Here is a 26,911-nt window from a genome sequence, read left to right as displayed (position 1 = left end):
ACTTCCATATAGCTAAAAACCGGAAATCATCATAGAGGAGGTAAAAAGAGAAAAATAAAACATATACAGTGAGGGGAAAAAGGGGGCGGGTGGGGGATTCAGATTTTACGGGGGCCAGTTACGAATTGCAGCCGTCCGTAGGTGCCCTTTGAGAGCGGTTTTGAAGGAGTCAAGGGATTCACATGTCTTAATGACTGTTGGTAGAGCGTTCCACATTTTGGTGGCATAGGAGCGAAATAAATGTTGTCGCTTGTTTGTGGCGAATCTGGGTTGCACATGGTTTGTTGAGCTCTATCTGGTGTTGTGGGTGTGGATTAGGTTTAGGATTAGGATTAGGCTGATTCATGGGTAGGAGTAAGTGTCGAAGTGTCCTTGAGCAAGACTCTGAACCCTTAACCTAATTGCTATCCTGATGTGCAGCTTGGTTCCTTGCATGGTTTCCACCGACCATCGGTTTATGATTGTGTGCGTGTGAATGGGTGAATGTATTGCACAATAAAGCGATTTGGATAAAAGCGCTATATAAATGCACCATTTACAGTGTTGATAAAACGTTATTTGGAGGGGGAACGGCAGGCAAGGAGGAGCTAGGGGCTCCTCCAACCTTCAGCTGCTACGTTTGCTAAAGAAAAGGCACTCAAAAAAGTATAAATAAGCTTGATGCCACAACCGGCATTTGAGTTGGAGGTCAGGCACCTTCCAACCAGGGAGAGGTACATGTATTTTCTGAATGAAGTCCCTACAAAGAAGTTAAGAACACAAGCTATCTATTATTACAATTGAGAAGAGTGCACTTTGTGCACGGTTCGGTTGGCCAAGTCATAGACTGTGACGTATGCGGACATTGAGGAGTATGAGTGCCATTTCCGCCTGTGCTTTGTGGCCGTGATACGTCACTGACTTTACCTCTACGCTTTCAACCCAGCTTTGTGGCTGTTCGCAATTTCCCCGTTAGTGATGTGATGGACCGATTACAGAGCACACACACACACAACCTGCCCAGCATGGAAAAAATAGCCAAAGAGACATCGATGTCTGCCTTCCTTCAAAATGTACGGTTTGTGTTTGTGTGTGTTTGTGTGTGTGTGTGTGTGTGTGCTCGCGCGTGCGTGCGTGTGTCTCACTCAGATCGCACTGCCACATGCGCAGCGTTAGACATGAGCGTGCCGCAGGCGTACAAGCTTCTAGTTAATTAACAGTTTAAGCACTCTTCTCAAATAGAAATGCCTCACATGATCTTCACAATAAGATTCAAGCCATCTTGTACCAACCCTGGCCAGTCAATTTAGTTCAAAATGTTATGAGGAAGATATGCCCAGGCTATTAGAAACCAACTCTTACTCTTCCATCTATTCAAATTCTCCAATCCGACCTTCAGCTATATGATGTAAACTAAAAGTTGGCAACTAGAACATTAATTGAAGTGTGGTGTGCGTGTGTGTGTGTGTGTGTGTGTGTGTGTGTGCATGCTTGTGGTAGAGCAGATCCCTTCCTAACTTAATAACCGGGTATAGTCGGCTCAGCCGGCTGAAGAAATTCAGTCCCTCCCGGCATCCTAAGGACGTCCTATATAGCGGCACCATTGCGAGCATTAACTGGCTGATCTGCATCACTGCCCTTCATCACAGAGCACATCTATAAACTCACAATGCATCATGTTGTGATGCTTGCGAGCTTGTAGATCAGCTATTTTCGGACACACTTGTGTGACACAGGCCTTAAGTGGTTAATCAGACTAATCATTTTAATTGATTATAAAACACAATATGACTTTGACTCTTTCGTTGATATGTATAAAAACGACATAAAAACATGCTTGTGTATGGCAAAGGGAGCCTAAATATGTCAAAGCGAAGACGTGTCAGGGTTTTGAATCTAGCGGAAGCGGAAGCATCCTTTTCTTGAGTGGAGCTCCCTGCCAACGGACTGACGTCATGGCGTCTGTTTCTAATGCAAATCAACCTTTTGAAAAGAACTTTGGTTCATTCAAGTGACAGACACCATCAGAGGGACTAGACAGAAGAGTCAGCTGTAACATTTAAACGGGGGGTGGGAAATGTGCTAGTTTGGCTAAATGTCTTACTTTATTTGCATTCATAATTCATATTACAACATGAATATGGAATCCTCCAGCTGGATTGCAGAAAAACCATATCGTTTTTAGAATCAATGGTGGAGGTTGGATGCAACTGGGAGATGGCTGGATTGATCAAGACTGTCAGAGTTGGAAATCAGCCCTAAGTCCTGCTGGCCCTGGTTTTAAGAGCTGCCATAACTGACTATGAGTACTTTCCAGCAGATGAGTCTGCACACGTTTATTAGAAGATAATATACTGTACATCTAGATAGGCATGTACTGTAAACACATTGTGACTACAGGGGCGATATTTCAGCATAAGCAGTTATAAACTACAAATTGCATGCAATGATGTCAATCCATTTCAATTAGGGTATACGGCATACAGTAACTGGCATACATACTGGTATGATTTGTAATGTTATGCAACCATCAATAAAACAATGGGTCGACAAACACCGGCGCATGCAGTTCTCCTAAATTATACTTAATCAACAAGACTGCAAAACATGACCTATATGAATCGCGGCTACAGGCTTCACTCATAACAAGGCTTTTTTTAAGAAGACAAATCAATTAAAGGCTTAGGTTTATTTGTATTCAAAATTATTTTTCTTAGATATTGATCCATGACATGCAGGCCGGCCCGCTACCATTATAATCTGCACAGATACAACACCAACACTACATTAGTAAATGATTGCGCCTTTGTGTTTGTGCTGGCACTGAATACATGTCTCTTTAGGTATATAAATTCTTGGCTCTGTGTTCCGTCTGCAAACAGCTGCGTATTCGAGACCCCTTTCAGAGGCGCCATGTGTAGGCCCTGTTCCCCTCTCAGTAAACACCACCACTCTCTTCAGGGGACGATCGAGACAAGACTGAGCGGGCGACGTTGGGAAAAAAAAAGACTGGGAAGCCATTCAAGGGCTTTAAAACAACGTAACAAACTCCACGACCACGCGTAAATCTAGAATCCCTTTATCCGCACGTTTGACCGAATTCAACAGATTGCGGTCATTTACGACACAGCCGTGCAATAAATAACAACTTCTAAATTGCACATCTATTATGATCACTTTGCATTATATGACCTCTCCTGCTTTTTGCCCCGAGTCAACACATACTGTTCTTGCGGGAAAAAAACTATATGGTCAATAGCTTCCATTTAAACAACAGATTTTGGGCACAGTGAGTGAGAGTGGACAAAGGGAACCCGGGGGGAGTCATTGAGCTGCCTCCTACTGCACTTTTTTCCCCCCTCTCTCTTTCCACTGTATCTCTGCTGCCATTGCCACCCATTGTATTTCCATGACAACCCAGGGACTCTATGAATGGTATGGAAACGCCAAACAACTTGGCTGGGGCTCTCAAACCGTCAGAGACAAAAGAGCTGGTGACCTACATGTGGAGGGAGAGGATGAACGCGTTTCCCAGAAGCGATCGGTCCATCACTGGTGCAGTCTTGGACCACCTCCACCCGCGCACGCACGCGGGTGGACCACCTCCACACACACACACACACACACACACACACACACACACACACACACACACACACACACACACACACACACACACACACACACACACACACACACACACACACACACACACACACACACACACACACACACACACACACACACACACACACACACACACACACACACACACACACACACACACACACACACACACACACACACACACAATTGGTTTCGTCTCACCCAACTGCTCATCTGGAAGGCAGCCATGGAATGAGACTGACTGGCATAGCATGTTAACATACTGAATAATTACATGGGAAATAGATCAAAGGGCCTATTGTCATCAGTACCTTACCCCTTATTCCTAAACTTATTTGCCTTTTTTTAATGTTTAAACTTTTTTTTTTTTAATCGCTCCTATATTCAGCTATTAGTGTAGATTTTCGTCTTACACAAAGATTTGAATGGAGAATTTACGTCATATGTGGACGAGCAAATCGGTATTTTTGTTTTACACAAACATTAAATTCCCATTGACAATGAAAGGAGAATGTGGACGAGCAGATCGACATGTTACGTCATGATGATGTACGATGACAATGATCGATGGTGATTTTTGTATATTTCAAATGTAGCTGATCTATAAACTGTCGATCAGCTAGTTGAAAAACAACAACAGTTAAAATGTTTTTCAAAATAGTAAATAAAGGCAAAGTAGTTTAGAGATAAGGTGTAAGGCACTGGCGAAAATAGGGCTCCAAGTCTCGGAAAGAAAGCACTCATATTACCACGTGATGTATGTGGAGAGGGAGGCTTTTCTTTTTATCCGTTTTGTGAGTACTTTGGGAGAAGTGGGCAATTCATACCATTTCTGAAATGCAGCGATGCAAATGTAAATGGATGGTTCACCTAAACCTGACCAATTTACACGATATGGACCACACTAATGTGTGCTACATCCACAGATCATTATTAAAGGGCCGGGGAGGCGGGGTACTCTGCAGGGGTAAAACTGTGCAGCACAGAAAATGGCGGAATGTTCCCTCATAAACAAACATTCCTAGCTGCCCGCCTCTGCCATTGGAGGCCATGTTTGTCTGGCCTAATCTGGCCATTGCAGATAGTCTTTACGACGGCCCATTTTGACCATCAATCAAGGGACCTGCTACTGGGGGACCTGGTCAGCCACAGCAGGGGTCACAGCGTCGCCCCGGAGACCGCCGTTAAAAGCAGCCACATAAACAGTACTGCGGAGGAGGCGTTGAGGTGAAACAAAGGGAGGAGAGACAGAGGGACGAGGCATACGGGCGCTTCGCACTAACTTTAGTTGCCTCTGTCGAACGTCAACGTGACTGTGCCCTAGCTTTGTCTGTCCTGAGTCAACCCCTATGCCGCGCGGCACACAAACATAATATCCGCTGTAGGCTATGATATAATGTGTTGTTCACACACAGGCCTTTTGTTTTGTATCTCCACACGACACAAAACACACAAGATGCTTGCAAGTGAGACCCACGCAACATCTGCTGTGCATTTCTAGAACACGGACAACCCAGCCAGTACATGGCTGTTGAACATTACGTCATATAGCAGCCAAGTATATGGGATTCTTCATGTCATGTGGCTGATATAAATACATCTTGTAACTTATACAGACAAGAAACAAGCCAGAACGTGATAAAGGAAAGAAACATGACGCCCCGGGTGGGAATACTTAATACAAACTCCATATCCTTGGCTGCCAGCCTGCCACCTCGTCATGTACAGTAGCAGGTGTCTATGGACAATCTTTGCTTCTGGGGGGGTCCCTGGAACAACATATTTTCAGATGGGGGTCCGTGGCCAAATACAGATAATTCTGGGGGTCCTTTGGGGACATTTTTAGAAGTATGATTTTTTTCATACTTACAGTTCTAGGAAACACAGAATGGGGGGACTTTTTTTTATTATTTCCACACAACTACTCTAAGGTATATTAATGACAAATGTAGGCTACTTTAATAGTTACTTTCCCCCACTGACAACAGAGATAGCCTACAATAAAACACAGAGTTCTTCTTTCGGAGTGCAAGCTGTACATTTGGTACAGTATACAGTACTTCCCCAAGGTCACTGCATGTCAATCTAATTTAATGTACGGTTAGTTATAAAAATGTATCCCGAGCATTTACGTAAACATTATGGGACGTGTGTGTAAAATGACGAACAAACCCACACAATAGACACATGGGCTGAAAGGTTTGAAATTCTGACAGCCTGGTTAATTTTCTTTATGACCTTCCCCTCCTGTGTGTCTGTCCTATTGTAACGCCTTGGCAAGAGTTTGTACTTCTACAGTCAACCTCAAAATGTCTCGCTCACTCCAAGATGAAAAATCTGGCAATGGGAAAGTTATTAAAGAAAATAAACTTTCAATAAAAAAAGGGAAGGTTTTACAGAAGCATATATCCTGTTACCTCCTGCACCAAGATGGGTTTTGAGACACAACACAATAAGAGAATTGTGAAGAACATTTTGTCACACTAACTTTGCCATTATTTGCCCTGAAACATCTTGTCTTTGTTTTTGTAGCACAACTGTATCTTTACTTTGAGTGTGGGGCCTTTTGCATTGCGAGGCGTTGTGAGGTTGTAGTCATGCTTCACATTATTTATCTGTGGAACCAAGTCAAACTAAATGTAAAGCCTCATCAACAACCCCAAGTTAACAGGGTGGGGGCCGGGGGGGGGGGGTTTACAGTAAATGTTAGCGGGTTTACAGTAAATGTTACTGTTGCTAATGGGACATACAGTAACACAAGGGTCTTCAACAGGGGGTCCTGTAGAGTTAACGTGGGGCAGCCAAATCTTTATTGGAACGTTACTTTTTCTTTCCTCTCGGGATGGCTTCCGCGACCAATTTCTCATTGGATGCTGTAGTCACGACCTGGCGTCCTGATTGGCTGCCTCGTCTCTATAGGCAACCAGACACTTTTAATGCCAGCAACAACCCATCGTCTAAACGGTCGCGCGCAGCCAGCAAGTTAGGCAACCAGACACTTTTTGCCTCTATAGCGACCTCTCAGCCAAGGGGATAGCTCAGCCAATGAGATTGGGATAGCATTGCAGCCAGCAAGTTGCAACAACAACACCCTAGTCTTTATCACGTCGCTCGCCAATGTTATTTCACCAAGAGATTCTAGTCCGTGGACCCCCACGCTGACCTCCGAGTGGACCCCCGCGCTGACCTCCGCGGGGACCCCCGCTGTACATAGACCCATTCACAGACCCAACACTAGTGATGATATGTCTTTTGCCAATGAGCTAAATACCTTTTATGGCAGATCTGACACTTCAGATTTTTCCACTGAACGCAATCTGTTAAGGGAACAATTCAGCAGTAGTGAGTCAATTACTATTATAATAGCGTAGAACCCTCAATAGAATTAACCCACGCAAAGCACCGGGTTATAAGGGGTTATGTGCTTAAGGAGTGTAGGGAGCAGCTCAGCCCTGTACTGAGACACATGTTCCAGGTATCGCTAGATACACACTATATACCAAAAGCGTGGAAGACCTCGCTTATAGTTCCAGTGCCGAAAATGTCTAATCCCAAAGTCCTTAACGACTATCGGCCAGTTGCCTTGACAACATTGTTAATAAAAAGCTTGGAGCGCATTATCTTAAATAACCTCCTTAATAATGCGCAACATGAAATGGACCCCTTGCAATTTGCATATAGAAAGGGGAGGGGCACTGATGATGCTCTTCTTCTTATGCTTAATAAAATCTACTACCATCTAGATAAACCTCAAAAGAAACGATATGCTCGGGTACTCTTTGTAGACTTCTCCTCTGCATTTAACACAATGAGACCTCATATTTTGATGAGGAAACTCTTTGATATGGGTGTTAACACCAATATCATCAGGTGGGTGGAGTCATTCCTGACTGAGCGGGTACAACAGGTCAAGGTGAATAAAGCAATATCTCTCCCCATTACGACCAACACGGGGGCTCCGCAAGGGAGCGTGATTTCACCGGTATTGTTCACGCTGTACACAAGCGACTGTAGGAGTGAGTCAGATAACACCTGTATTGTTAAATTCGCAGACGACACAGCTATTGTTGTTCTGATTGAGGATGATGAGATAAGCTATAGAAGAACAGTGGACAAGTTTTCCAGTTGGTGCAGGAGTAAATTCCTCCAGCTTAATATAAAAGAAACTAAGGAGGTCATATTGGACCTTAGGACTGGTGCTCATGCACACCAGGAAATTGTCATTGGTGGGGATGGGGTAGTGATTGTGGAGGAATATAAGTACTTTGGTACAACGATTGATTCCAAGCTGACATGGAATTCCAACACTCATTCCATCTACAAGAAAGGTCAGCAGAGGCTGCATTTTATGCGCAGACTGAGACAGAATAACGTTGAAAAAAATATTATGGCACTTTTCCATCGATCCTTTGTGGAGAGTGCCTTGACATTTAGTTTTGTTTCATGGTATGGCTCATTATCATTGGTCAATAAGAACAAACTCCATAAAATCATCAGCGTGTCCAGCAAAATAGCTGGGGTACGATTTGAGAGTATGACCTCAATGTATGAGACTAGGGACAACACGCACCTGTTACACAGCCAATACCATCTTTTACCATCAGGGCGACGGTACATGGTACCTTCCCTGCAGGCTAAAGGGCCTCAAGATCGTTTGTTCCCATAAGTATAGGACTTATGAACAAGCAGGCCCCATCTCAGTTCCGTGCATAAAGTGTGATGTGATGCCTCTTGTAACTATGACTGGTGGCCTTCTGTTGGCACTGTTTCTTTATTGTCTATGTACTGTGTGATCTGTTTGTTTGCATATGTTTTATGCACTGCTGTGCACAAAACAAATTTCTGAAAGGACAAATGAAGTATCTATCTATCTATCTATTCACACACACATTCATACACTGATTGCGGCAGAAGCCATGCAAGGCACCAACCAGCACATCGGGAGCAATTTTGGGTTCAGTGTCTTGCCCAAGGACACTTAGACATGTAGACAAGAGGAGCCGGGATTCGAACCGCCGACCCACGGATCATTGGACGACCTGCTCTACCTCCTGAGCCACAGTCGCCCAGAATGGGCTGCCTGAGAGATACAACCAAATGGACACATAAGAGTCCATTTGTACAGTCTCAGAGTTTGTAGTAGGCTACACTCTCAGAGTTACAGAGTCACCTGGACAGATCCTGTTATCAATTCTTGTTTTTAAATGATTCACTTCAACCCTAGCATGCCAATTTTGAGGGGAACAATAGCCAAAAATAGCCGATCTACAACTCACAGTGAGCTTGTAGGCTAGATCAGCTTCCTCGCCCTTTCCGTTTGTAATGCGGGAGCTAGCTCGCGGAAACTTGTGGGAACTCAGATTAACATAGAGCAGACCAAGTACCGAGTATTGAGGGTGTAAACTTCTTGGGTATGATGATGATGTCACGTGCATATCCTCTATACACAATAAAACACTGCTGTCAAACAAGTCTATGAAGCTATCAATGAAACAATTCCATGTTCTGTATTACTGTGGGGGTCCCTGCTTCAACCCTTTGTCCGCTAAGCCAGGGGTGGGCAACTGTGAATATGGAGAGGGCCACTATATTTCCACATTCACTCCAGGGGACCACATTGCATAATAATACTGAATTGAAATCCCCCCATAAGAGAAGATTTTTATGGCAGTGATTCTCAACCCATTATTAAATACAAGGACCCCCAGTATCTCTGGGACCCCCAATTTATATCATATTGTAAAATCAATGTTCATTTAACTTAACTCAATGTTAATTTAACTCTGAGAGTCCATTTGGTTCCATTTGTATACTCTCAGAGTTCCAAACTATCATTTAGCTGGGGTCCACCTGGAACTCCCTCAAGGACCCCTGGGGGTCCCGGGATCCCAACTTTGGGAACTACTGGGCTAACTGGTCCTTGGCCTCCTGCCTTTTTGAAAAATCGTAAAAATGTGGCGCAAATCTTTGAATATATATTCTTTCAAAGTGAATGTTTTTAACTCAGGTCTAGACTGATACATACATACTGACACACCGCCACCATGTGGCAGCATGAGGCACAACTCTGCTGCAACATAATATCAACATAATATCTCTTCTGTCTGCATGGAAGAAAGCACCTATTGTTCATTTGCCAGGAAATGAACAAAAAAAACTAAAAAACAACCAACTCAATTGGAGTTAGGAGATACTTTTCATTGGTTAAATATATTTTTAACACACAGATGTAAAGGGTGTTTATGTTGATATAGGGTGATACAGTATTACAGTATAGATGTAAAGGGTGTTTATGTTGATATATTAGGGTGATACAGTATTACACTTACTATTGCACTTACTCTACCCTAGATAGCACTTCTGTAGACTTAGATAGCATTTGAAACAGACTTATAGCATGTTATGTAGACAGCACTAGAATTGCATTGTATATAGTCATAGCACGCCATAGTACATATGTATAGCATAGTAGTATATATGTAAAGTTTATACGTATAAATTTCATTATATAGATATTCCACTGTTACTTTCTTAGCTTACGCATGTTTCATGATGAATGTTTTTATGTGATGTATTCCCATGCTTTTGTTCTTGCTTAATGTAAGTCGCTCTGGATTAAGAGCGTCTGCTAAATGCCTAAATTGTAAATTGTATTACAGTATTGCACCGCAGTGTTGATTTAGTCGAATAATACTATGGCGAAAAATGTTCGTTGGCTAACCTTTTTCACTGACTGAATGGAAACTAGGCTACATGAAAACTAAGCTATGATGACAAAAAGTAAGACTTTAATATATTGACAATTTCATCAACAAATAAAAACTATAGACAAGGGACTAGTGGACAAGAGATCCAGTATAAGATAAGTCATTTTACACTTGGTTGAATGCTGAAAATAGCAGATCTACAAGCCCACAACGTGTCGCAACACGACGTGTTGTGAGCTTGTATATCTGCTATTTTCAGATGTATATAGCCATTACGACAGCATTAAGGCCCGACAAAATACATTTTAGTTAACTAATATAAATTGAACCAGGGCCCCCACACAAGCCCTAATTGGCCCCCACAATAAGCGCGTGTTGACCACATTGGCCACACATGCCTTTATGTGGACTGAAAAAACAAACAAACAAAAACATAAAGGCATGTGGGGGGCCAATGTGTGGCCAGTGTGGTCAACATGCGCTTATTGTGGGGGCAAATAAGGGCTTGTGTGGGGGCCCTGGTTCGTAATAACTACCAATAATTATGCTATGGCTCAAACCGCCTCATAGCCCTATTTTTTACATTCAGAATAATTACTTTATTCAAGTCTCTCTCTCTCTCTCTCTCTATCTCTCTCTCTCTCTCGTAAATACTGTGTCGTAAATAATGTTATCGCCCACCTGAGTATGTATATTATGTTCTTACTTTTCTAGAAAGTAAAATAACAGCCATGTTTATCAAGTTTTTTTTTTTACTTTTACAATTAGACTGGTATAGCAGTCACAGCACTATATAAACAGCATCTGATGGGTTTATGGTCTGACCCATACAGTATATGCAATGGTTAATACTACCCTACAGAAATCGATACACCCCTTTTTTGTTGACCTTTTAGTTTTAGCCTTCGACTTAAAAAAAAAAACAGGAGCAATGCTGATAACTCTCTCCGTGTCTGTGAGTGTGCGTAGGAGTCAGTGCAACGTACGTGTGTGTGTGAGCGTGTCTGTGTGGGAGGCATCCTTTGGTTAGACATAGCATTGGTTAGACATACGGTTGATGAGGGGTGCGTTAAGACGACCGGTTGGGAGAGGGTTAAGGTTAGGTTTAGGTGTGCTGCCCCTTGGGAGGTTAGGGTTAGGGTGGGGGTTTGAGATAGGTTGTAGGACTAATGACTAGTCTAACCAATGACTAGTCTGTGTCTGTGTGTGTGACACACACACAGACAGTGTGCGTGTGTGTGTGTGTGTGTGTGTGTGTGTGTGTGTGTGTGTGTGTGTGTGTGTACTATTTTAGAGTACTTTTTGCCATTCAAAAATAGCAGACCTACAATGTGTTTTCTTCATGCCAATGAAGCTCCATTGAATTGAATTGGGAGGGGATTGTGGGGGGTTGGAGGGATTCATGCCCAAGAGGTGTGACTGGTAGGAAGCAGCCACAGCAGGGGGCCTTGCATATTTAACTTAGTACAATTGGGACCTCTACATACCTGTAGATTTGCTGTATAATAGAGCATACAGTACATGGGCAACTGGCGGCCCGGGGGCTACATGCGGCCCCACCTTCACTTAATGCGGCCCACAGTCCAGACATGCAAACATGATCCACTTGAATTACTTCTATATTAGTAGCGGAATGATTAGTATTACAACATCATTGTCTTTTTGTATGTCCAATGCAATGTATTTGTAGTTCAGAAAGTTAAGAAAGTTAACATAAATGCATTTGAATTAACATAAAATTTTAACTTTTCAGGATTCCTGACCTACTGCATGCAGTAGGTCGATTGTAGGAGCTAGCCCTGGAACATGACTGTCAATGAATAATCATGACAGTCATTAGTGCAGTTGTTGTGTTGTTGGAGACAACACAGATAACAAAGATAAAAACTTACAAATGAGCCTGGGCTGTGGTCGAGCGGTCCATGCACCTAGGCTGCGTGTCGCACGTTCGAGTCCCGATCCTGACGACATATGTCTTCCCCCCCATCTCTCTCCGCCTTTCCTGTCGTAATAGTGTACAAATCTATCAATAAAGACAAAAAGACAAATATAACTTACAGATGGCAATCTTTCTACTTTTCATTCAATACATTCTTCAATTTCTTAATGGCTAAAAAACAATGCACGTGACAACCGACAGGGCGGAGCCACGGCGCAGTTGAAGTTCCTGTCAGCCTACTGTCTGTCCCTCTATAAAAATATAAAATAAAAGCTGCAAAAAAAAACATTTAAAAAAGAAAGACAAGTAAGTGCTACGGGGCGGGCTAAGGTGGAGTTTGAAGAGGTGAGTCCGTAGAGGGTAAAGTTGTATAGATTTTATTACCGTGTACACGCACACACACACACACACACACACACACACACACACACACACACGCACACGCACACGCACGCAAGCATGCACACGCAAGCATACACACGCAAGCATGCACACGCAAGCAGTGGGGAAAATATTAAATCTCCTGCCAACTGTGGGTGGCAGACAGTAGATTAATACCAAAAACAAATCTATTAGAAAAATACTAAAAAGTACTGTAGCTGGTGTGGCTCACTGAGTAAAAGTGCATACCACGATGACATGCAGTAAAGTGCCTCGGGTCAAATTCCAATTGATTTCAGCTGCATGAAGGACTATATTCTCTTTTATATAGCATGCACTCTTTGCTCTTACTCCAGTGACCCAGCTTTAGTTGCCGCTCAACACAACCTAAACTTTGCCTCTCAAAAATCCAACCCTTACTACGTCCTCGTTGTGACGGAGAGGTGTGGAAGCACTAAATGCTGACAGACAGGGCTCTGGTAAAACTGCACAGGCTATAACAGTATATAGATTGCATCATTATACAGTATAAACATTGTAAATTGGCAAAGCCAAGTGGCAGGACCCTCTCCCCCCCAGAAGACACAAGTTCTGTCTCTGTTTCCAATGTGTGACTGAGGCCTAGGGACATGTGTCTGTATTGAATAACTAATGCAGAAAACATCACATTTAACAAAAACACAAACACACATTGCAACCACGGCCACGGTTCGGGATGAATACAATGGCTGTCCCAAATCGCAATAAGTAATTGAAAACCCAATACCTTAAATGCAGAAGTCAACAGGCTTTCGTAGAAATGTTCATTGAAGCCTCCTGAATGTGGTTCGTCGTGTTCTTTGGATTATGGCCATTTTTGTTGATACCACCCAACTTAAAAAAAACAAAACAGTATTGAATATGGAAGGTCTGATAACCTTCTCATATCATATATGTACCAAGGTTTGAGTTAATTTGGAACAAAAGTGCAGCAGAAAATCTAAATAGACTTACTTCTTTGGGCTTTTAATGGCAGCTGCATCCTTTGTGTGGTCCACTTTGTGGAACCTGTTGGACACTGATCAGCTGCTTCCCTAAAATGTGGAGAAGGTCCCGTTGAGGTTACTGCATCCTATTCATATAGTCTGAGAGTCATCGATCACTACCTTCCCTTTTCCACTTCATCCCCGTCCTACTTCCTCCCAATACCCATTTTGTATTGCATGTGGTTGTCGTGTATATATTATGTATATATGCTTTTATATGACGTTCATATTAAAAAATATATATTAAGTAGATATTATCCTGAATCATAGCCACGTTGATAACATTTGTAATAAACCAACCCGTTATTAAATCCGTCTTTTTTTTTATTTGAGCGAGTTACGACTATTTTTGTTTGAGCTGCCATAGAACATATACAGTATATGTACTGTAGACTCGAGGCAAGGAAAGGTCCATGCCTTTCCTTACTCTTGGGAAAGTTTAATTTTGCCGTCTAGGTATGTGTAGCAAGGTGATGCTACCAGCCACCACTGTGGCTTGGTGCTACCATCCGACACAAGGGGGTATAAACGTTAATTAGAGTGTGGCAAAATGGTACAAGCCAGAGCAGATTGGATTGCTCTCATCTCTCAAGTGAGTGTGAGGATGGCTGATTCTTCCTATTGCCACCTGTGCATCAAGTCGATGCACAGGTGGCAGTCGCACCTACTGTACACTCACATTAGTTTGGAGACAGGTCAGGAGTGGCTTGCAAAATGAGCCATCACCCACACCACTCATATGTTTCTTTTTAAAAATGAAAATGAAACCAAATGGAACCGTAAGGGTCCATTTTAAGCTCTCAAGAGTTAAAGCCCTATTAGGGTCCATTTGGTTACCACCTCTCCGTCATTTAGCTTGGGACCACCTGGAACCCCCTATACGAACCACTGGTAGATCTAAAAGCTCACAGCACGTCACAATGCCACACTTTGTGAGCACTTACGTAGATCTGCTATTTTCAAAAAATAATGTTATACATTATAGTACCTTGTGAATTGGAACATTCAACCGCATAATGTATACTTTCTACTTTCGGTACTTTTGATACAAATACTTTTGTACAAAAGTATTGGTATCATACTTTTGAATTCCAGGCCTTTTTTGTATTTTAACTGCTATATTGACCCTTAGTCTCGCACAATCGGAGATTGTGGAACAGTTGTCCGGCTACCCGAGACTATATTGTTTCTAGATGCTGTTTCACAGCAGCAGGCACCACGGTCAGAACACAGACAACGGTCTCTTGACTGTAGCGGTTACAGTCAAGAGACCGTTGTCTACGGTAGCATCTCGTCTGTGTCATCATTACACATGCACATGAGTATAAATATATCATTAATATAAATATTTATGGCTTACGATCAAGCTACAACAAACAACCAGATGGCATTTAATTAATTCATGGGGGGAAAGAGCACACCCTTGTGCCGCTGTCTGCCGCCAGAAGACGGAATGACAAATCATGTCACAGCATGAACATAAACAGCAGCGATGTATACAATTCAGATGGAAATCAGAGAATTGTTCGGCCTAATAAATAATCCTATCGTATGAACTAAGTATGGAACCACTGTGTACTTGAATCTGAGTTAGCACAATTCTTCTCATCTCAATGGATCTGGGCCAGAGTGTATAGTAGGAGAGTAGCGACATGCTTTGATCTATTAGTGTGGTACGAGGCGTATTTCCGTAGGATTTTTTTGCTAAAAGTGATTTTTTTGCTTTTTTGGCTTTCATAGGGACCAAAAAGTCTGAAAATGATGGGGTTCAAATTTTCCCGACCCCCACCCCTTTTTTGGGGGGTCATATATTTTGGGACCTCCCATAATAGTACGCCAGACAATGAATGTCCGATTTTCATAATATTAGTGTTGTTTTATAGGTTTTTTTATATTCTGAGTTGATTTCTTACACTTTGAAAGTAGCCAGAATAATATTTTCTGACTTTTGGTTGGGGTCTTTCTTCACCCGGGACCCCCGGACTCATCTCAGTACTCATTACACATTACATTCCTCGCTCTGCTCCTGTTCCAGAACAATGTCAAATTAGATAATAATATAAGCATTACATTTTTTTGTAGCTGGTCACTGATTACAAAAATGAATGGTAGCTAATACCAGGGGTCTTCCACAGGGGGTCCGGGACCAGTTTTTACCCTATTAGTGTGGTACGAGGTGTATTTCCGTAGGATTATTTTTTTGCTAAAAGTGCTTTTTTGGCTTTCATAGGGACCAAACTGTCAGAAAATGATGGGGTTCAAATTTTCCCGACCCCCACCCCTTATTTGGGGGGGTCATATATTTTGAGACCTCCCATAATAGTACGCCAGACAATTAATGTCCGATTTTCATAATATTAGGGTTGTTTTATAGGTTTTTAAATATTCTGAGTTGATTTATTACACTTTGAAAGTAGCCAGAATAATCTTTTCTGACTTTAGGTTGGGGTCTTTCTTCACCGGGACCCCCCGGACTCATCTCAGTACTCATTACATTCCTCGCTCTGCTCCTGTTCCAGAACAATGTCAAATTAGATAATACTTAAAGCATTAAAAGCTTTTGTAGCTGGGCACTGATTACAAAAATGAGTAGTAGTTAATACCAGGGGTCTTCCACAGGGGGCCGGGACTAGTTTTTCCCCTATTCTTGCACCCATATATACAGATTTGCAAGTATTTCGAATAGTATTGGAATATCTTGCGTTTATGTAAAGTACTTTGATAGTTTATTAGTATTCTACCATTATTGTTGACAGATGTTACTGCAGGGAATAAAGGTATTGCAACTTCTCACTTTGGGCATGCAGAATGTGTCCATTTATTTCACACACTGCACTCACACTAACAACACAACACACACACACACACACACACACACACACACACACACACACACACACACACACACACACACACACACACACACACACACACACACACACACACACACACACACACACACACACACACACACACACACACACACACACACACACACACACACACACACCTATCCTCTTAAAGAGCCCATGGTCAATTATGCCTACAATACATTATTTGCAGGATCTATTCATCTTCGTCATCATCATCTTGAATGTCCTCCCTAATAGTGTTGACACAGTCTCCACCATAGCATTTGCAGAGAGGAGTGCAAGGCAGGTTATTGTTTGAGCAGCTGCACCGTCCCTTGCAACCTGCTTTGCAACCACATTTGATGAGCTCAAGTATTGCTTTTGGAGTAGGGAGGGCAAGACACCTGACTGGAACATTCCCTCCACTATCTGAATTCCATCCATTATGTTCGATTGGTGGAAGCTCAGGGCAATTTGGCAGGTATGAATGACTTATCCCGCATTGTGACGTAGTTGGCACAGAGGATATGTGGTAGCAGTGCAGCACGAGTTGGAGGTAGCATCTCACCCTCCAAGTTCTTTGACCGAAATAGTTCCAATCTGAGTAATGGCAAGGTTGTTGGACCTTTTGGACTATAAACACGGCATGCAAAATGCTCCAATGACTCCAATGGTGATGGAAGCTTGCCGTTAACAAGCTCAGGAGGAATGGAACCCATTCCAAGGTCCTTGAAGCAATTAATGGCAGGATCATCATCATCATCAAGCCTCAAGTAGGCATTGACCCATGTCTTCTTGGAGATTCCAACTAAGTTTCCTCCCCAGTCAGCACCAGAAAAATTGTGTAAGCCCAGGAAAATTGTGTAGGCCCAGGAAGAATGTCATTTCTTGCCCCATCTGACACAAGCGCTGATGAAACCAGACTCTTCAATGGTGTGTTGTCTTTGATCAGATTGCCTCCACAGTGCAACTCAATCAATTTACATTGCTTGAGAGCATTTTCTCTTGACCACAATGCAATCTCTCCTGAGAGCTGATAATGTTCTTTCCTTGAAGACCTGGAAGCTTTTGGGAAGCTGTTGAGGTACTGATTCACTAGACCAGAAAGATGAGGTGTGGTAGTGACTAGTCGGTCCAGAGCTGCTTCATCTCTACTGAGTCCAACCATCCACCCCATGTCCCTTTAGCTTCTTGATTTCCTGCTCAAGGGCTTGATCTGTGAAGAGATGAGTGAACGGTATCTCTGACTTGGCCAGTTGCCACCACAAATTCACCTGACTTCAGTGCGTTCCATGTTTCTGGGTCATCCTGTTCAAGAGCGTTCATTTGGGCAAGATAGTCGAGCATATTTAAGGAGATCACGAGCAAAGAAATACTTGATGAGTTCCTCTAAGGATGACAAGTAGCCCTCCCAGTCACCTGACCGACAACAGAAAGACAAAGAGAAAAGAGAAAGACAGCAGCAGCCTGGCTGATGTTGGCTGATCTTTATTTAGCAGCAATATTTGCTACACTTGGGTCTGAGGCACCTTACTTTGAAAATAGCTGATCTACAAGCTCAAACTACAACCTTGTAGATCAGCTATTGTTGGCTAAAGTTCTCCTTGGAAAAGGGATGCTATGGTTCAAGTGGTTTAATGTAAAAAAAGAAAAAAAGTTCCTATCCCACAATGATTTGGTGGGCCCCTGTATAGTAACTCTGAGGACCCCCTAGGGGTCATGGGCCCCCTGTGGAAGACCCCTCGTATTGGCTACTACCATTGTTTTATATCAGAGCCCAGCTACAAATACTTTTATGCTTCATTTATGATCTAATTTGACAATATTCTGGAGCAGGAGCAGAGCGAGGAATGTAATGAGAACTGGAATAGGCCCAGGGGTCAGTACGGGAGGTCCCAGGTGAGGAAACACCCCTACCAAAAGTCAAAAAAGATTCTTCTGACCACTTTAAAAGTTTAAGAAATCAACTCAGAATGTTTTAAAACATACAAAACTATTCTAATATTATGAAAATCGGACATTAACTGGCTGGCATACTGTTCTGGGAGGTCCCAAATAGATGACCCCCCCAGAAACGGGGTGGGGGTCGGGAAAATTTGAACCCCATCATTTTCTCATAGTTTGGACTCTATAGAACCAAGATCTGCAAAAAAAACAATTTTAGCACAAAAATCCTACGGGAGCTGTTTTTTTGACGCCTCGTACCACACTATATGGGCTATAGTTCCAAACATTTCTCCTATGGCTGGAACTATCCCATTGAGATAGAATGAGCAGTTCCGCATTCCATTCTTACAATGGGAGTCAACGCTCTCTTACTATATTACTGTGGTCTGGGCGCTCCCGTGGCTTAAATCTGGGAGAAAGAATGTAATATTAAAGTAAACTGTGCAATTTTAGTAATAAAAAAAGCACACAGTTCAAAGGCAAGTTTGCAGTCAACTGGTCTGCTTGGAGAAGGCTGAGGCACACAGACACAGTCAAGCATTGATCCTGCATGGACATGTAGGGCACACACAGGTTGTATTCCTTTACAGTCATGGAGGCTGTGGTCTGGTCTGGACCTCCTCTAACCCTCCAATAATCCAGACCTGACATACTCAGTACCACACACACACACACACACACACACACACACACACACACACACACACACACACACACACACACACACACACACACACACACACACACACACACACACACACACACACACACACACACACACACACACACACACACACACACACACACACACAGTATACTGTTTATCCATTTAGACCTAAACTCTACTTTAAAAAAAAAGAATATATATTCAAAGATTACAAGCTCATAGTGCAGCACTTTGGTGGTTAAAACACCAAATGGGGTTCCCGTCCAGAATGGGTTAAGGATGCTGCATCAGCTACCCGCACCAGGTAGCTGATGCGTGTATAACGTGTAGAACGTTTTGCCTCGTATTGCAACAACAATCCATAAAAATGTTCTCCCGCCTGCATGTTAATCTTGTGCATGATGATGTACGATGATAAGAGCGCCCCTCACTTCACACAGGTGTGGTTTTTTAAATATATATGGCTCCGATGTCTCCCTCTTTTCCACAGAAGCCCCATCATCTGCAAATATCAATCTTCCAAAATCAACAGATTATAATAGAGAATGATATAAATATAGGACATGCTTGCCACACTCCCCTGCAGGACATCTCTCAGTGTGGGACACCACAGAGCCTCCGAGGTGGGGGAAAAGACAGAGAGGTTGACCCCACCAAGCAACTGTAGCACCAGCGTGGTCTCGTATTGGGTCTTTTGATCCATCTGTGAACAGGGACGTGCACAGTGTGTTACAGTAAGTTTTAGCAGCGGGAGAACAACGGCTATCGCCCGATCGCCCACTATCGCCGGGCGACGTCGCCCAAAAGATGAATTATTTGATGATAGTTGCCCACTATCGCCTGCTATCGCCTCTATCGCCAGTAGTTGACAAATAATGCACTTGTCTGGCTGTCGCCCGCTGTTAAAACGTACTATTAGAGGGGCAGGGGCTAAAATCCCGTAAGAGGGCACTTTTGGACCAATAGCAGATCTACAAGCTCACAACGAGAGCTTGTAGATCAGCTATTTTCGGGGCGCAACCCAGCACTCTTTAGCTAGTGGAGATGCGGTGTAACGACATGGATTTCTAAATAAATGTGTTAAACGCAAAACACTGTGTTCAAGTTCAGGAGACTTCGGGGGAAAAAAGCAATTCTCCTAGAATGCTGGCATGGAAAGGAGTGGCATTTGCATTTCTTTCACCGGCCGTAGTAAATGCTGCATTCGTGGTCTTGGAGAGGGCAGTTGTTTTGCAGACGGGTAAATGGACAGGGGCTGAAGCCCCTTTGATGTCTATGTGTGCACGCCTCCAGTCTGTGAACATCTGTACAGTATACATACTATTGTGTGTTTACTTTCTGTATGAATATAGAACTCATTTACTAAAACCACACTTTCCTTCCTTGCCTTATACTTGCAGTAATTATATACCAATAGTGGTTATAGTAGGCTACCCATCTTCCAAAATCTAGTGATGCATATTATACAAAGATGTACATTTAATTTATAATAATAGAGAATGATATAAGGACTTACCACACGCCCCTGCAGCGTCCCAATCTAAACCTTATGCATGTTGCACACAGCATGCTGTAGTCCAAACAAACCCCCCTGTTCACTTGCATTGAACTAATTTTCCCAGAAGCCCTAGAAGTCCAGAGCATGTCTTGATTTCCGGTTTCGTCATCATAACGCGACGGCCTCGTCACCAGGTCCGCGAACAAATCTGCTCTTTCTTTCTAAGCACCGTGACCACAAGCCAAACCTCCGATGGTTATCCAAATGAACCCGAATAGGGAATCCCCAATGCTGACGTCACTGCAGACTCCCCTATTCCCACGGATCTAACCCCCCTGGTGCCACCAAGGATACGTACGAACCTGAACTCGGCTTGCTCGTTGACTACACAAGCAGCCCAAACTACAACAACAACGTTTTGTAGCTTACCAAACTTTTAGCTTTAGGCGAGCCGCCATGTTATGGCTGGCTCTGAGGCCATAACGAAAAAGGGGAAACCACACCGGAGGACAATCCAAAAAATTATAAAAGTATATATTATATTTACATACTCAAGGTATCAATCCAACTTGAATAGGCAGGGAAACATGCTTCCCAAAATCTAGAACCAAAAACAAACAGAGTTCTCCTCTGCAGCCGCTTCCTTCAGCCTGTGGACAAACAAAGATCTGAACTGTTGTGAGAGCACAGGTCTCTTAAATAGTGTTTGGAGAGACAATGGCCAGGTGTCTCCCCTCCCACTAATCATCTCTGGCTCCACCCTCCAATGGAGCACTGGTTAAAGGCACAGCCACACACACACAGATCCCCAGGGTAGACTAAAGGCCCCGTCACACCTTCCTTGCCTTATACTTGCAGTAATTATAGTGGTTACAGTACCTGTTATGATAAGCATGAGTTGCCCATGTCTGTGTACTTGAACGTGAGACGCAGTGTACTTGATATGTATTGTGTACTGCCTGAACTGTAGCATACTTTAGTTAGGCTACGAGAGACATCTCCGTGACAGCAAGGTCAGCCTTGCTGCAATAGGCACGTTATTATGTCTCATATCTTGTTGTCACGTCATTATGATCCAGCACTATATGTTCCTGTTTGTGTAATAAACTTTGTGAACCTTTAGCGTGATACTGTCTCGTGTCGCGTTATTGTTCTCCCGGGCCCTCTACCGCAGTCGCCGTACCAAAGGAATACATCAACCGGATTATCACACACCACCCAGCCTGCACACACTACCTGTCTGTCAAACCAGACGAGGGTCCAGTACTTTACAACAGTACCCATCTTCCAACATCTACTGATGCATATTATACAAAGATGTCATTTATAATAATAGAGAATGATATAAGGACTTACCACACTCCCCTGCAGCATTCCAATCTCAACCTTATGCGTGTTGGACATTTCTGTAGACAGAAATGGCACCATGATGAATACAAAGAATAATACATGGAAATCAAGGCTTTATTGTGTCTGTACCAGGTGAAGAAGGAAAGCCCCTCCACACCAGATATCTCCCATTGTGGGACACCAGAGGCTCTGAGGTGGGGGAAGAGACAGCAGTGATTCTCAACCTGTTTAATTTCAAGGACCCCTCCAGTTTGACATGCATATTAGACTATAGACCCCCATTTAATGGAATTTCTATCTCTGGGACCCCAATTTATGTTGTAAAATCAATGTTAATTTAACTGTTCCAACAAATGGAACCAAGTGGACCCTAACGGGTCTCAGAGTTACAGACCCATAAGGGTCCATTTGGTTCCTAATTATCATTTAGCTGGGGACCCCCTGGAACTCCCTCAAGGATCCCTGGGGGTCCCCGGACCCCACTTTGGGAACCACTGGTGTAGGTCATGTGGACAGGAAGACCCCTGCGGTGCATGTGGGCTGCAGAATCCTAGGGTGGGCATTGGACAGAGGGACTTATATCTTCATATAATTGGTCCTTAATAAATAAAAAAATTGAGGGGCGTTAGCACCTCCTATGCCCAGCTTTGTGTGTTTGTGTGTACCCCATAGCGATGATTTGATTGGCTGAGCACGGAATGTGAGGATAAAAATCACACACGTCCTCACTTTTCTATCATCCCGGCCAATCACAATTGCCGTCTTCAATATTGACTGCCCTCAGTTTTTATCCTCAACGTACAATGTACTTTGCTCAGCCAATCAAATAATTGCTAAAATTCACACAAACATTCAAACCTGGCCATAGGAGAGGCTAGCGCCCCTCAAAATGTGCGGACAGAAAAGTGAGGACGCCAAAAGTGATTGGCCGGAATGTGATGTCACAACTCAGTCTGTGTCTCATAGGAGCTAGGGCTCATGTGGGCAGTTCAGAAACCCGTCTTCCAGTGACATCATCGCTGGGAGACCAAGCTAATAGAAACTGCAGGCTTTCTATTCCTGAAAAGTTGCAATACGATAATGGAAGCCATCATTCTCACGATATAAATTTAAAAAAAATCACTCGTGTGAAGTGAGGGACGCTCTTATCATCATACATCACACCGTGCTCAGCCAATCAGCTGAACACATTCCGTGCTCATACACAAACACATAATGCTATGCATATAGGAGGAGCTATAGCACCCCTCAAACATATTGAACCAATGAAACTCAAACACACCCCTCAAACACACACCCCTCTCAGTCAAGGAATTGACAATATATAAAGTCACAGTGCCAACTTTGATGAGGCAGTATTGCATTGTTTAAAAATAATCAGACCCGTCTGAAGTGAGTGATGCTGTACTGTACTGCACAAGCTCTCCTCCTTTGCCTCTGTATGTGTTAGGCTGCACAACAGTGACACTTGGTGGTGACAATATGCTACTTCCGTGCTCAGACACGGACGGACACAGGGACACACACACATAGCTGTCTATAGCTGCACCACTGAAAAATTGAGGAGTGCTCTTATCATTATACATCATCATACATCATCTCATGAACAACTGCATTTATGTGATTGGTTAGCTGATTTGCTCGTCTACATATGACGTAAATTTTCCCTTCATTGTCGATGGCATTTAATGTTTGTGTTGCCACACATTTATGTCATATTTGAGGCACATACTGTATGACCCTAATTTCTCCTTTCATTGTCAATGGCAAATTGCCACATTGGCGTGCATGCATGCTCATATAGGCCTGATATACCGTAGCAATGCAAAGAAAAATCAACATCAGCATAATCCAGTTGCCTGGATTATGCCCAAATATGGGCATGCCTGATGTCACAAGACTGCAGAATCATAGTTGGAAGAACCACTGTAACTGTGACATCACCAACACAAAGGGTTATTGAAACAAGTAAACACAGCAGTCTTAAGGTATGGACACGGCCAGCGGCGGTATGTTCGAGTTCATGGATGTGATGCGGCAACAGCTGGAGAGCTCCATGCACGGAGAACTGGAGAAGCTACTGGACGCGGGGGAGCTGGACAGGACAAACCTTGAACGCTTCGAGAAGCTGTTCCACAGGTTCCTTCAGGCGAAGAAGGGACCATCTGTGGAATGGAACAAGATAAAGCAACCCACCGAACACTTAATCCAGCCCTACGATGAGATGGCTGCTCACGGCCTCCCGGACAACAGTGCAGTGGTCGACAGTCTCAACAAGCTTGTGGTGTTGAAACTCAATGGGGGTCTGGGGACCAGCATGGGGTGCAATGGCCCAAAGAGCCTCATCACAGTCCGCAACATGAACACCTTCCTGGACCTCACCGTGCAACAGATAGAGCATTTGAATGAGACGTACGGTGTGGACATTCCTCTCGTTCTCATGAACTCTTTCAACACGGACGAGGACACCGATAAGACTCTGCACAAGTATGCTCATCGCCGTGTCAAGATACACACGTTCAAACAGAGCAGGTATCCACGTATCGACAAGGAGTCCCTCCTTCCGGTGGCAACGACGGGCAACAACATGACCGGTGGTCAGCACAACACAGATGGCTGGTACCCGCCTGGCCACGGAGATATCTTCACCAGTTTCTACGACTCCGGCCTGCTGAACAAACTCGTAGCCCTGGGAAAGGAGTACGTCTTTGTGTCCAACATCGACAACCTGGGCGCCTCCGTGGACCTCCACATACTGCGCCGCCTGGTAAGCCCGTCCGATGGCAAGCACTGCGACTTCATCATGGAGGTGACGGACAAAACCAAAGCCGACACTAAGGGCGGAACCCTGATCGAGTACGAGGGTAAACTGCGGCTGTTGGAGATTTCCCAGGTGCCGGAGGCTCACATCGAGGAGTTCAAATCCATCCGAAAGTTCAAAATCTTCAACACCAACAATCTGTGGCTCTCTCTGAACACCATGAAGAGGCTGCAGGAACGGAATGCCATAGACATGGAGATCATAGTCAACCCCAAGACACTGCGCCCAGGGGGTCAGAATGTGATCCAGCTGGAGACCGCCGTGGGCGCTGCCGTCGCGTGCTTCCACAACGCCATGGGCATCAAGGTGCCGCGTAGCCGCTTCCTGCCCGTGAAGACCACCTCGGACCTGCTGTTGGTCATGTCCAACCTGTACAGCCTGGAGGCTGGGGGCTTTCTCGCCATGAACGTCAGGAGAGAGGTCCCCGCCACGCCCCACGTCAAACTGGGCAGCTACTTCACGAATGTGCAGGAGTACCTGAAGAGGTTTCAGAGCATCCCCGACATGATGGAGCTGGACCACCTCACAGTGTCCGGGGATGTCACCTTCGGCAAACACGTCTCGCTGAAGGGAACGGTAATCATCGTAGCCAATCAGGGGGACCGGATCAATATTCCCTCTGGCTCATTGCTGGAAAATAAAATTGTGTCCGGCAACCTCTGCATCCTGGACCACTGACTGGAGGCCCTCTCCCTTTCCTCCTCCCCCTCCAACCTTCATTGTCCCACATGTCAGGAGACATATGTGTGACAAGACTCCTTCATCCCAATCGTGTTTTTGAGCGGTGCAGCTGCACCAATGAACAGCTTTGTGTGTATGTTTATCTGTCTGTCCGTTTAAGCAGGGAATGCTCCACATGTCCCAAACTCTTCTCCCTTCTGGCTCCAAAACTATGGAATGCACTTCCCATCACTATCAGAACTGTAGCCTCACTCCCAATCTTCCGCCGTAGTCTGAAAACCCACCTCTTCAGACTCCACCATGGCCCATAGCCAGGGCTGCACATAAGTGGTGCGCCACCGCGCATGCGTCGTCAAAATTCAAAATGCGCTGTCAATCAAGCGCCGGGAAGCGCTTCTGCGTACCAACAGCCGGGGCCGCCTAGAATGATTATTATGGCCAGAATACTAGTCAATTCTGTGGTGAGAGCATTTTCCACCGACTGCCACTCAAAGTGGCTACTGGCCAATTTGTGCTGTCGCAACACGTTGTGAGCTAGTAGATCGGTTATTTAAATACAAAATAATAAAAAATCTAAATATTGCTTTGACGCTCATATTATCCTTAGGAAGTATTAAGTTGTTTTTATTATAATATGCATTCCATAGGGCTGGACCACACATGGACCTAGATTTTAGCAAATTTAGATTTTTTCAATAATGGGATGAATCTACAACAAGAGCCATTCTAGGGCTAGATCTAGAGTTACAATACCCTCCATTGACTCCCCACTATCCAATAAATATCGTTTCGCTATAAGTTATTCATCCTCTTTTATCCATCCGGCGAGACGGGTCGCCGCATTTTAGGAGCACCAAGAAACTCCTCCAGGTGCTCCTCTGAGTACTAGACCAAAAAGTTGTGTGCAGCCCTGCCCATAGCACTATTCCCTTAGATAGCACTTTATGTAGACTAGATAGTATTTTAAATATAGCACTTTATGTAGACTTATTAGTATTTTAAACATGTTACGTAGACAGCACTAGAATTGCATTTCATGTAGTCATAGCACTTTATAGTACACATGTATAATATGGTATAGTTTACATATACTCCACTGTTACGTTCTTAGCTTACGCATGTTTCATGATAACTACTTTTATATAATATTATATATACGTTTTATATGTGATGTATGCCATGCTTTTTGTTACTGCTTAATGTAAATCGCTCTGGATTAAGAGCGTCTGCTAAATGCCTAAATTGCAAATATATATATATATATACACACACACACACACACACACACACACACTAGAGGTTCGTACTTCGTATATCTATAACTATAACTATACAATAGTTATCATAGGCACCAACTCATTACAAAAAGGCAGACAAGCCCCCACCCCAAAGCAGAGCACCCACCAGGAAGAATGCTGGCATATAAGATAGAGGTTT

General features: G+C 43.7%; 2 protein-coding genes across 2 annotated transcripts in view; one reads left to right on the top strand and one right to left on the bottom strand.

Moving 5' to 3' along the window:
* Positions 1–22,026, bottom strand: part of adgrd2 (adhesion G protein-coupled receptor D2) — a gene marked incomplete at both ends in the record, with an annotated part of 67,676 nt that extends 45,650 nt beyond the window's left edge. Inside the window, 4 exons of the mRNA XM_080765800.1 lie at positions 6,024–6,026; positions 17,873–17,929; positions 19,701–19,827; positions 21,979–22,026. Coding sequence (XP_080621926.1) covers positions 6,024–6,026; positions 17,873–17,929; positions 19,701–19,827; positions 21,979–22,026 — 235 coding nt within the window. The remainder of the gene's footprint in view (positions 1–6,023; positions 6,027–17,872; positions 17,930–19,700; positions 19,828–21,978) is intronic.
* A 1,936-nt stretch (positions 22,027–23,962) lies between these two features.
* LOC308317009 (UTP--glucose-1-phosphate uridylyltransferase-like) lies at positions 23,963–25,471 on the top strand (the record flags this gene model as incomplete). Its single annotated transcript, XM_080765799.1, has 1 exon — positions 23,963–25,471. The coding sequence occupies one exon, from the start codon at positions 23,963–23,965 to the stop codon at positions 25,469–25,471; it is 1,509 nt and encodes a 502-aa protein (XP_080621925.1).
* Positions 25,472–26,911: the final 1,440 nt, after the last annotated feature.

Source organism: Protomyctophum bolini (genome assembly GCF_963924005.1).
Source record: "Protomyctophum bolini genome assembly, chromosome: 6".
Taxonomy (NCBI): domain Eukaryota; kingdom Metazoa; phylum Chordata; class Actinopteri; order Myctophiformes; family Myctophidae; genus Protomyctophum; species Protomyctophum bolini.
Note: the sequence above shows the minus strand (reverse complement) of the source record. Positions and strands in the feature narration are given on the sequence as shown.